The sequence below is a fragment of the Pleurodeles waltl genome, chromosome 9 (assembly GCF_031143425.1).
Source record: "Pleurodeles waltl isolate 20211129_DDA chromosome 9, aPleWal1.hap1.20221129, whole genome shotgun sequence".
Taxonomy (NCBI): domain Eukaryota; kingdom Metazoa; phylum Chordata; class Amphibia; order Caudata; family Salamandridae; genus Pleurodeles; species Pleurodeles waltl.
Window position 1 is genome coordinate 1,189,685,977 of NC_090448.1, and position 12,688 is coordinate 1,189,698,664.

Here is a 12,688-nt window from a genome sequence, read left to right on the forward strand (position 1 = left end):
AGAAAAGGGGTATCCAACACTTGCTGAAAGAGCAGTGCCCTCTCTACACAAGGAGAAATGCTCGGCTCATGTCAGGGCTAGAGCCTCTGTAAAGAGGGGCATGAATGAGAAAATCTCCAAATAAATGAATGAAAGACTAGCTCTCCGTTCACCTCAAGAGGAGCAACAAAACACCAACGAATGAACTCATCTCAAGACCAGTGCTCTCTTCACAACAAGACCAAAATAGTCTCTACATCTCAAGACCTGTTACCTCACCACATCAAGACCAACACCTCCTTTATCTCAAGACCCGTTCCATCATCACAGCAAGGACAATGCCTGGTTCATCTCAAGACCTGTATCCTCATCACACCAAGACCAACACCTCCTGTCCCTCATCACACCAAGACCAACACCTCCTGTCCCTCATCACACCAAGACCAACACCTCCTGTCCCTCATCACACCAAGACCAACACCTCCTGTCCCTCATCACACCAAGACCAACACCTCCTGTCCCTCATCACACCAAGGCCAGTTCCTTCTTCATCTCAAGATCTGTCCCATCATCACACCCTGGGCAATTCCTTCTTCATCTCAAGACCTATAAACTCATCACATCAAGATCAGTTACTTCTTTGTGCCAAGAACTGTACCATCATCACACCAAGACCAGTTCCTTCTTCGTGCCAACACCCATGCCATTGGCCCACTAAGACCAATGGCTTTTTCATCTCATTACCTGTGTCTCATGACACCAAGACCAGTTCTTTCTTCATGCCTAGACCTGTGCCCTCGAACAGAAAAAAAGAGGGGTTTGCTCATCTAACTCCAGTCACTAGGTCAGTAAATGTTAAAAAACAGAAGAGCGGTTCACCGCAGGGATACATTTATAGAAAAACATTCATGCCACAATGAAGTAATTAATTTCCACCGGGATTTTGACTTAATCAATCGTAGATCACTTTAGCATTATTTACATAAGCCAGTCGGTGCATCTTTCCACATTCCATAGTATTAAAATGGTTATAGATCTCTGGTACAAGAATTAGGACAAAAACAAATAACAACTTACAAACACAAGACTTAAACATTCAACATATTGCATATGCCCAAGAAACAGGGAAGCTCCTTGTCCATGTGTTCCTCCATGCTTCCTTATTATGAACGACAAAAAGGAGGTTGAGTAATGAGTCCAGTTTTCATTCCCCCCGGAGGTAGTCACCGAGGCAAGGGAGTCCTGGGGCACCTGCCCCTTGCTTTTTCCTTATGACTGAGCAAATGAAACAAAATGGGCCTGATTACGATCTTGGCGGATGAGATACTCCATCCCAAACATGGCCTATATCTTGTTAGACTCCTCCTACTCTAAGGTTGACACATTTTGGCCATAGTCATTAAGGGTCTTCTGAAGACTAGGAAGACAAGAGACCCCAATGCTGTGTGATGACCACTTGTCACATAGAGAAGCGCAGCAGCTGCACCACGAGCATAAGCGCCATGGAATGTTATCCTAGTCACGTCGTACATGTTCCTTCGAGGACCGGATCGACCAATCTATTCTCCCATTGATGGTGCACTCTGTGATGTCACATCTACTACATGAAAACAAATACTGACCTGTACCCTCATCACCCTCAAGACCTGTCCTACCTTTGTACTAAGAATGGCACGAAAACAGACTGCCCAAGCAACCCCGTACAGACTAGTGACATCTTCCAATCAACGCTGGCATCGAAAGAGCAGAACATGAAGTGTTCCTTCCAAGACCAGTGCCAGTCGCCACAAGGGTGACGAAGAAAATCAGAATAGACACCTTCTGACACCAACAAAGCTCTTCCGCAAACAGATGGACTGTTCGCTGTCAACACTTCCACCTAGCAATTGGACGGTTCGGGGTGTCACTGTTACAAGTTATGGACTGCTCATCAAGCCCTGGGACGTGCCATTGGGTAACTGGTCAGCAGCTACTAGTCAGGAACAGTTGGGGGTGAATTGCCAGTGTGTTATTAGTCAGCAACTACTAGTCAGTGAGAGTTACGGGTGACCCGCCAGTGTGTTACTAGTCAGCAACTACTAGTCAGCAAGAGTTAGGGGTGACTCACCAGTGTGTTACTAGTGAGCAACTACTAGTCAGTGAGAGTTAGGGGTGATTCAACAGTGTGTTACTAGCCAGCAACTGTCAGCAAGAGTTAGTGGACTTGTCATTGTGGTACTAGTCAGCAACTACTAGTCAGCAAGAAGTAGGTGTGACTTGCCAGTGTGTTACTAGTCAGCAACTAGTAGTCAGCAACAGTTAGGAGTGATTTGACAGTGTGTTATTAGTCAGCAACTATTAGTCAGCAAGAGTTAGGATGATTTCATAGTGGCACTAGTCAGTAACTACTGGTCAGCAAGAGTTAGGAGTGACTCACCAAGGTGTTACTAGCAACAGTTAGTGGTGACATGACATTGTGGTAGTAGTCATCAACTACTTATCAGCAAGAGTTAGGGGTGACTCATCAGGATGTTACTAGTCAGCAACAACTAGTCAGCAAGAACTAGGGGTGGCTCGCCAGTGTGCTACTAGTCAGCATCTACTAATCAGCAAGAGGTAGGGATGACTCACCAGAGTGGTACTGGCCAGTAACTTCTAGCCAGCGAGAGTTAGGGGTGACTTGCCAGTGTGTTATTCATTGTGGATGACTGATCAATCTACACTTTGCAAAGCATTCAGAATGTGAAGCAACTTCATGTCCAATCTTTCAGTTCCAACTTAGTAAACTACGCCTAACCTTACTCAGTAATGGGTCGTAATTTATTGGCACCTATTTGCTGACATCACCTGCCAGGACCACCCCTAAACGAGTGGCATGTTTGACCTTATGTTAAACATATGTGATACAATAATGATTTGCAATAATCGTTTTTTATTTTTTTTATTTAGGTGATAACCTGATAGCCGGGTCACTTTCTGCAGCTTGAACAGTTCTATCCACCTCAGGTGCCAAGGCAACATCATAGATCAGATCACAGGCATCCTGATGGAACTCCATCCCCTTGTTGGCCTACATCACCTTCAAACCCTTCTGCATCATTGACAAACCCATCACCATCAGCAAACAAGCCACTATCTCTGGTCGTATCTCTGGTCGTTCTCTGCACTCCCGGAGCCAGGACACCTTCAGACTGCAGACCAAGAAGTAATAAAAGAACACAAGGCCCAAGCCTTTTCCATCGATGCACATAGGATCTGGAACAACATCCTTGTTTGCATCAGGATCGCCTGAGGGCTGCTCCAGTTTAAGAAAGAGTTCAAGCCTCACATCTTTAAAGAACACAACATCACAATGTAATAACCATCCACAACCCGCTACTCCTCCTATCACTTGTTGACTTTATAGTCCATCTTTGACCCTGTACAGTGCTCCACCGCCTCCTGGCGCTTCTCAGAGACCCCCGGAGCCTCAACCAAGAGCCCACCCAACATTCCCTTGTTGCAGACTTCCAACTCTGGTACCCCAGGATGTGTGCACCAACAGACCCTAACTCTTCTCAACCAAGAGCCCACCCATCATCCCTTTGTTACAGACTTCCACTTCTGGTGGCCAAGGATGTGTTCACCGAGAGTCCCTAACTCTTCTCATCCAATAGCCCACCCAACATTCCCTTGTTGCAGACTTCCAACTCTGGTACCCAAGGATGTGTGCACCAACAGACCCTAACTCTTCTCAACCAAGAACCCACCTATCATCCCTTTGTTACAGACTTCCACTTCTGGTGGCCAAGGATGTGTTCACCGAGAGTCCCTAACTCTTCTCATCCAATAGCCCACCCAACATTCCCTTGTTGCAGACTTCCACCTCTGGTGGCCGATGACCTGTGTACTGAGAGAACCTAACTCTTCTCAACCAAGAGCCCATCCAACATTCCCTCAATGCAGACTTTCACCTCTGGTGGCCAAGTATGTGTGGACAAAGAGGCCTTAACTCTTCTTAAAGAGGAGCCGACTCAACATTCCCTCATTGCAGACTTCCACCTATGGTGGCCAAGGATGTGACCGAGAGACCCTAGCTCATCTCAACTAAGAGTCCTCCCAACATTCTCTCATTGCAGACTTTCACCTCTGCTGGCCAAGGATGTGTGGACCGAGAGACCCTAACTCATCTCAACTAAGAGTCCACCCAACATTCTCTCACTGAAGACTTCGACCTCTGGTGGCCAAGGATGTGTGGACCAAGAGACCCTAACTCTTCTCAACCAAGAACCCACCCAACATTCCCTCATTGCAGACTTCCACCTGGTGGCCAAGGATGTGAAGACCGAGAGACCCTAACTCATCTCAACCAAGAGCCCACCCAACATTTCCTCATTGCAGACTTCCACCTCTGGTGGCCAAGGATGTGTGCACCGAGAGACTGTAGTGATATTTGTGTGTTGACCACTGATCTCGTGTCGCACCACTTTGCACCTGGCTTAGCTGCCTACTGTCACTTTAGTGGTCACTGGTTATAGACTATTTTGTATTCAGCCTAGGCTCCCATTTTGTTTTCAGCTTAGCTTCACCGCCACATTAAAGTATTTTTCAGTACAAACATGTTATGCAACATGTGTTCCATTTCTGCATGTTTTCCTTCTCACTGAAGAGCTAGGAAATATTATCACCATGGACTGGTATATAATATGTAGGCGGTAAGCAGTCAGTACGATAAGAATGTACCAGTCTGATGTTTATTGATGTTTACAAGCAGAGAACGGTTTGACTTTGGGAGAAATGCTTTGGGATGCTGGACAATTCTCCACGCGTTCCTTTCAAAGTTTACCCAAACTAGCCAGCATTTTTTAATATTTCCTTCTTAGGGAGGGGTTTTTCTAGAAAGCCCTTTCCACGGTTCTTTAAGATCTAAAAAGATGGCCCTGCTCAGTAGCAGTGGATTCCGAGACCTCGGTCAGGACTGGATGTCAAATGCCTGACATCTGTCCTGTAAGGGTGGAGATCTCTTTCTCACAGTTGAACAGGGTCATCTTCTTGTTGGCATGAGCAAGATGAAGCACCTGACAGGCCCTACGGTGATGAATTTTTATCAATTTCTTGCTTTGCATTGTGTATGAATATATATATCCATATATCAATATAAGCGTTTGTATCCTTGCATGTATATATTTTCTGTTTATAGATTGAAGATTCTTTACACATGGCCTTACATGTGGTTGCACGTTTTGAAAGTACACTTTTTACTATTCAAACCTTCCTTCACGAACCTTGCAAAAAGCTATAATAAATGTCTTCTTCAGATTAAGAAGTGCATTCCAGAGAATCTTTTCGACTCCTTTCAGTGTGTGTATCTTGGCTCAGTCAAAAGTAAAGCAAAACAGAGACCCTAACTCAACCCAACATTCTCTCATTGCAAATGCCCACCTCTGCTGGCCAAGGATATGTGGTTGAGAGACCCTAGCTCATCTCAACTAATAGTCCACCCAACATTCTCTCATCGCAGACTTCCACCTGGTGGCCAAGGATGTGTAGACCGAGAGACCCTAACTCATCTCAACCAAGAACCCACCAAACATTCCCTTATTGCAGACTTCCACCTCTGGTGGCCAAGGATGTGTGGACAAAGAGACCCTTACTCTTTCTCAAGCAATAGCCCACCCAAACTTCCCTTGTTTCAGACTTCCACCTCTGGGGGCCGATGACCTGTGTACTGAGAGTACCTAACTCTTCTCAACCAAGAGCCCATCCAACATTCCCTCATTGCAGAGTTCCACCTCTAGTGGCCAAGGATCTGTGGACAAAGGGACAGTCCTCCAAGACTTGCTCTTCCTTCTCATAAGCATAAGAGCCCTTGACTGAAATCTTGCTGGTTTTTTTGATCTAGCAACCATTTTGTGGACTTCGTGGCACTAAGGGAGACAGGCTGTGCATCACACATTCACAAATAAAAACACATTTCAGAAGAGAAGCTGGGAACTTGAGTCCCCCATCATCCGACTCACCTTCTTTGCCGCCTCATAAAGAAGAGAGTTAAGAGCAGGAGTTGCGTGCGCCGCGAAGGTGGCGTTCCCTGAGAAGAAAACACATTTACACTCAGAGACAGTAAGTAAAGTGCATCTTTCCCTCCCTTAAGCACACAAATAATTAACTGTTCCATTATCTCGTCTTAAGAACACTCCATCACTGTTCTGTCCTGTTAGCGTTACCCCATAATAGAAATAGACTGTTCCATTGCCTCAAACCAGCTAGATTAAAATAAACTTCTATCATCTCATCCCGGACTAGAATTGGACTGCTCCATCATCTCACCCAAGGTATCCCAGATAGAAAAAGCCCAGAAATGTCCTCTGAACGCTGGAAAAAGACTCTCCTCTTGTTGGGGTATCACTGGTATTGTTTCAGAAGACAGGGGTGTTTTGGGGGTCCACCTTCAGAAATGATGTAATGGCAGGCTTGCGTTAGTATGTTTTATTTACAGTGGCGGGCTGTGCCCTGCCAGTGATGTGGGAGTACGGTGACATTGCTGATGTCATCGGCATACACATCATCGCAGGGCTCTCCGCAGCATCTCTTACCGGTGTCTCACACAAAGACCATTCCACAATCACCTCCATCCAGACACAGCAAAGAATATGAAACACCATCAGCTGAACCAAGGGATCCCAGCATTCCTTGCAGCTGCCACCATCTGGTCATGATGTGAATGGAATAAGATTCTTAATGTTTTCAAATCTAACTTCTCCCTCTGCGGCCACTTACCTTGTAGAGCCAGGTCAACGTTGAGGTAGGCGACAGCCCTGGAGCCCAGCACCTTGGACATCTCCTGGGAAGAGAGGAGATGTCTTTACACTACTCGCTCCTTGCACGTCGAGCACAGATTCAGTATTAAAACAGCTCAGTGTGGTGTCAGTGTCTGTGGGGTGAATGCTTATTCAGTATTAAAAACCGCTCAGTGTGGTGTCAGTGTTTGTGGGGTCACTGAGGATTCAGTGTTAAAAACAGCTCAGTGTGGTATAAGTGTCTGTGGGGTGAATGAGTATTCAGTATTAAAAACAGCTCAGTGTGGTGTCAGTGTCTGTGGAGTGACTGAGGATTTAGTGCTAAAAACAGCTCAGTGTGGTGTCAGTGTATGTGGGGTGAATGAAGATTCAGTATTAAAAACAGCTCAGTGAGGTGTCAGTGTTTGTGGGGTGACTGAGGATTCAGTGCTAAAAACATTTCAGTGTGGTGTCAGTGTCTGTGGGGTGAATGAGTATTCAGTATTAAAAACAGCTCAGTGTGGTGTCAGTGTTTGTGGGGTGAATGAGGACACAGCAGAGGAAACAGCTCATCTCGGTGTGAGTGTTTATAGGGTGAGTGAGGATTCAGTGATAAGAACAGCTCAGTGTGGTGTCAGTGTTTGTGGGGTGAATGAGGATTCAGTGCTCAAAACAGCTCAGTGTGGTGTCAGTGTCTGTGGGGTGACTGAGGATTCAGTGCTAAACACAGCTCAGTGTGGTGTCAGTGTCTGTGGGGTGAATGAGTATTCAGTATTAAAAACAGCTCAGTGTGGTGTTAGTGTTTGTGGGGTGACCGAGGATTCAGTGCTAAAAACAGCTCAGTGTGGTGTTAGTGTCTGTAGGGTGACTGGGGATTCAGTATTAAAAACAGGTCAGTGTGGTGTCAGTGTTTGTGGGGTGACTCGGGATTCAGTGCTAAAAACAGCTCAGTGTGGTGTCAGTGTTTGTGGGGTGACTGAGGATTCATGATTAAAAACAGCTCAGTGTGGTGTCAGTGTTTGTGGGATGACTGAGGATTCAGTGCTAAAAACAGCTCAGTGTGATGTCAGTGTTTGTGGGGTGAATGAGGATTCGGTGCTAAAAACAGCTCAGTGTGATGTCAGTGTTTGTGGGGTGAATGAGGATTCAGTGCTAAAAACAGCTCAGTGTGGTGTCAGTGTCTGTGGGCTGAATGAGTATTCAGTGCTAAAAACAGCTCAGTGTGGTGTCAGTGTTTGTGGGGTGAATGAGGACTCCGTGCTAGAAACAGTTCAGTGAGGTGTCAGTGTGTTTGTGGGATGACTGAGGATTCAGTGCTAAAAAAAGGTCAGTGTGGTGTCAGTGTCTGTGGGGTGAATGAGGATTCAGTATTAAAAACAGCTCAGTGTGTTGTCAGTGTTTGTGGGGTGAATGAGGACACAGCAGAGGAAACAGCTCATCTCGGTGTCAGTGTCTGTGGGGTGACTGAGGATTCAGTGCTAAAATCAGCTCAGTGTGGTGTCAGTGTTTGTGGGGTGACTGAGGATTCAGTGCTAAAAACAGCTCAGTGTGGTGTCAGTGTTTGTGGGGTGAATGAGGATTCAGTACTAACAACAGCTCAGTGTGGTGTCAGTGTTTGTGGGGTGAATGAGGATTCAGTGCTAAACATAGCTCAGTGTGGTGTCAGTGTTAATGGGGTGAATGTGTATTCAGTATTAAAAACAGCTCATTGTGGTGTTAGTGTTTGTGGAGTGAATGAGGATTCAGTGCTAAAAACAGCTCAGTGTGGTGTCAGTGTTTGTGGGGTGAATGAGGATTCAGTATTAAAACAGCTCAGTGTGGTGTCAGTGTCTATGGGGTGACTGAGGATTCAGTATTATAAACTGCTCAGTGTGGTGTCAGTGTCTGTGGGGTGACTGAGGATTCAGTGCTAAAAACAGCTCAGTGTGGTGTCAGTGTCTGTGGGGTGACTGAGGATTCAGTATTAAAAACAGCTCAGTGTGGTGTCAGTGTCTGTGGGGTGAATGCTTATTCAGTATTAAAAACAGCTCAGTGTGGTGTCAGTGTTTGTGGGGTCACTGAGGATTCAGTGTTAAAAACAGCTCAGTGTGGTGTCAGTGTCTGTGGGGTGAATGAGTATTCAGTATTAAAAACAGCTCAGTGTGGTGTCAGTGTCTGTGGGGTGACTGAGGATTTAGTGCTAAAAACAGCTCAGTGTGGTGTCAGTGTATGTGGGGTGAATGAAGATTCAGTATTAAAAACAGCTCAGTGAGGTGTCAGTGTTTGTGGGGTGACTGAGGATTCAGTGCTAAAACATTTCAGTGTGGTGTCAGTGTCTGTGGGGTGAATGAGTATTCAGTATTAAAAACAGCTCAGTGTGGTGTCAGTGTTTGTGGGGTGAATGAGGACACAGCAGAGGAAACAGCTCATCTCGGTGTGAGTGTTTATAGGGCGACTGAGGATTCAGTGATAAGAACAGCTCAGTGTGGTGTCAGTGTTTGTGGGGTGAATGAGGATTCAGTGCTCAAAACAGCTCAGTGTGGTGTCAGTGTCTGTGGGGTGACTGAGGATTCAGTGCTAAACACAGCTCAGTGTGGTGTCAGTGTCTGTGGGGTGAATGAGTATTCAGTATTAAAAACAGCTCAGTGTGGTGTTAGTGTTTGTGGGGTGACCGAGGATTCAGTGCTAAAAACAGCTCAGTGTGGTGTTAGTGTCTGTAGGGTGACTGAGGATTCAGTATTAAAAACAGGTCAGTGTGGTGTCAGTGTTTGTGGGGTGACTCGGGATTCAGTGCTAAAAACAGCTCAGTGTGGTGTCAGTGTTTGTGGGGTGACTGAGGATTCATGATTAAAAACAGCTCAGTGTGGTGTCAGTGTTTGTGGGATGACTGAGGATTCAGTGCTAAAAACAGCTCAGTGTGATGTCAGTGTTTGTGGGGTGAATGAGGATTCGGTGCTAAAAACAGCTCAGTGTGATGTCAGTGTTTGTGGGGTGAATGAGGATTCAGTGCTAAAAACAGCTCAGTGTGGTGTCAGTGTCTGTGGGCTGAATGAGTATTCAGTGCTAAAAACAGCTCAGTGTGGTGTCAGTGTTTGTGGGGTGAATGAGGACTCCATGCTAGAAACAGCTCAGTGAGGTGTCAGTGTGTTTGTGGGATGACTGAGGATTCAGTGCTAAAAAAAAGGTCAGTGTGGTGTCAGTGTCTGTGGGGTGAATGAGGATTCAGTATTAAAAACAGCTCAGTGTGTTGTCAGTGTTTGTGGGGTGAATGAGGACACAGCAGAGGAAACAGCTCATCTCGGTGTCAGTGTCTGTGGGGTGACTGAGGATTCAGTGCTAAAATCAGCTCAGTGTGGTGTCAGTGTTTGTGGGGTGACTGAGGATTCAGTGCTAAAAACAGCTCAGTGTGGTGTCAGTGTTTGTGGGGTGAATGAGGATTCAGTACTAACAACAGCTCAGTGTGGTGTCAGTGTTTGTGGAGTGAATGAGGATTCAGTGCTAAACATAGCTCAGTGTGGTGTCAGTGTTAATGGGGTGAATGTGTATTCAGTATTAAAAACAGCTCATTGTGGTGTTAGTGTTTGTGGAGTGAATGAGGATTCAGTGCTAAAAACAGCTCAGTGTGGTGTCAGTGTTTGTGGGGTGAATGAGGATTCAGTATTAAAACAGCTCAGTGTGGTGTCAGTGTCTATGGGGTGACTGAGGATTCAGTATTATAAACTGCTCAGTGTGGTGTCAGTGTCTGTGGGGTGACTGAGGATTCAGTGCTAAAACAGCTCAGTGTGGTGTCAGTGTCTGTGGGGTGACTGAGGATTCAGTATTAAAAACAGCTCAGTGTGATGGCAGTGTTTGTGGGGTGACTGAGTATTCAGTGCTAAAAACAGCTCAGTGTGGTGTCAGTGTTTGTGGGATGACTGAGGATTCAGTACTAAAAACAGCTCAGTGTGGTGTCAATGTCTGTGGGGTGACTGAGGATTCAGAATTAAAAACAGCTCAGTGTGGTGTCAGTGTTTGTGGGGTGACTGAGGATTCAGTGGTAAAAACAGCTCAGTGTGGTGTCAGTGTCTGTGGGGTGATTGAGGATTCAGTATTAAAAACTGCTCAGTGTGGTGTCAGTGTCTGTGTGGTGACTGAGGATTCAGTGCTAAAAACAGCTCAGTGGGGTGATGACTGAGGATTCAGTGCTAAAAACAGCTCAGTGTGGTGTCAGTGTTTGTGGGGTGACTGAGGATTCAGTGCTAAACACAGCTCGGTGTGGTGTCAGTGTCTGTGGGGTGACTGAAGATTCATGTTTGTGGGGTGACTGAAGATTCAGTATTAAAAACAGCTCAGTGTGGTGTCAGTGTTTGTGGGGTAAATGAGGATTCAGTGTTAAAAACAGCTCAGTGTGGTGTCAGTGTTTGTGGGGTGAATGAGGACACAGCAGGGGAGACAACTCATCTCGGAGTCAGTGTCTGTGGGGTGACTGAGGATTCAGTGCTAAAAACAGCTCAGTGTGGTGTCAGTGGGGTGACTGAGGATTCAGTGCTAAAAACAGCTAAGTGTGGTGTCAGTGTCTGTGGGGTGACTGAGGATTCAGAATTAAAAACAACTCAGTGTGGTGTCAGTGTTTGTGGGGTGACTGAGGATTCAGTGCCAAACACAGCTCGGTGTGGTGTCAGTGTCTGTGGGGTGACTGAAGATTCATGGTTGTGGGGTGAATGAAGATTCCGTATTAAAAACAGCTCAGTGTGGTGTCAGTGTTTGTGGGGCAAATGAGGATTCAGTGTTAAAAACAGCTCAGTGTGGTGTCAGTGTTTGTGGGGTGAATGAGGACACAGCAGAGGAGACAACTCATGTCGGAGTCAGTGTTTGTGGGGTGAATGACCCATTATTTAACCAAGTTACTGTCAAAGACACCTTCCACGGAGAGCTCCACAGGGTCAGTGATGGGGCATTCATCTCTTGAGTCCAACCAGTACAGGTGAAGGTTGGCCCTCTAACCTAGTGCCTTTAGTACCTCGGAACTCATGAAACGGGTGAAGGTTGGCCCTCTATCCTAGTGTCTTGAGTACCTGGGAACCCATGAAACGGGTGAAGGTTGGCCCTCTAACCTAGTGCCTTGAGCACATCGGAACTCATGAAACGGGTGAGGTTGACCCTCTTTCCTAGTGTCTTGAGTACCTGGGAACCCATGAAACGGGTGAAGGTTGGCCCTGTAACCTAGTGCCTTGAGTACTTAGGAACCCATGAAACAGGTGAAGGTTGGCCCTCTAACCTAGTGCCTTGAATACCTGGGAACCCATGAAAATAGGTGCCTTGAGTACCTGGAAACCCATGAAACGGGTGAAGGTTGGCCCTTTAACCTAGTGCCTTGAGTACTTCAAAATCCATGAAATGGGTGAATGTTGGCCCTCTAACCTAGTGCCTTGAGTACCTGGGAACCCATGAAACGGGTAAAGGTTGGCCCTCTAACCTAGTGCCTTGAGTACCTGGAAACCCATGAAACGGGTGAAGGTTGGCCCTCTATCCTAGTGCCTTGAGTACCTCGGAACCCAGTAAACCTGAGTGGGAGAGCCACCTGCCCTGTAATTAAGCAAGGGGATGTACCACCTATTGTTAGCAGGTGAAACACCCTGATTCTCCCAATACACAAGGTGGGGAAAGTCTAGACCTTAGGGGTATACTCAATGTGGGGAACCCAAGGTTATCCGTGGCCCCCAAACCTGACACCATACTCTCCTCCATCCCTGCCAATGCTCAATGGTTCACCGTGGTTGACCTTGCTCCACTTTCTTCTCCATCACAATACACCATCACCATACACCATCACTATACACCATACACCATCACCATACCCCATGCCCCATCACCATTCACCATACAATCAATTAATCAATCAATCAGTATTTGTAAAGCGTGGCTACTCACCAGTGAGGGTCTCAAGGGGCCATACACCATCAACATACACCATCACCATACCCCATCACCATACACTATACACCATACAGCATCAC

General features: G+C 46.4%; 1 protein-coding gene across 2 annotated transcripts in view; it reads right to left on the reverse strand.

Annotated features, from left to right (window-relative positions):
* Nucleotides 1-12,688, reverse strand: part of LOC138260535 (glutamate carboxypeptidase 2-like) — a 350,295-nt gene that overhangs the window by 75,055 nt on the left and 262,552 nt on the right. For both annotated transcript variants that reach the window (XM_069209149.1, XM_069209150.1), the window contains exons 11-12: nucleotides 6,715-6,778; nucleotides 5,958-6,025 (exon numbers count right to left, since the gene is read on the reverse strand). In XM_069209149.1, the coding sequence (XP_069065250.1) occupies nucleotides 5,958-6,025; nucleotides 6,715-6,778 (132 nt within the window). The remainder of the gene's footprint in view (nucleotides 1-5,957; nucleotides 6,026-6,714; nucleotides 6,779-12,688) is intronic.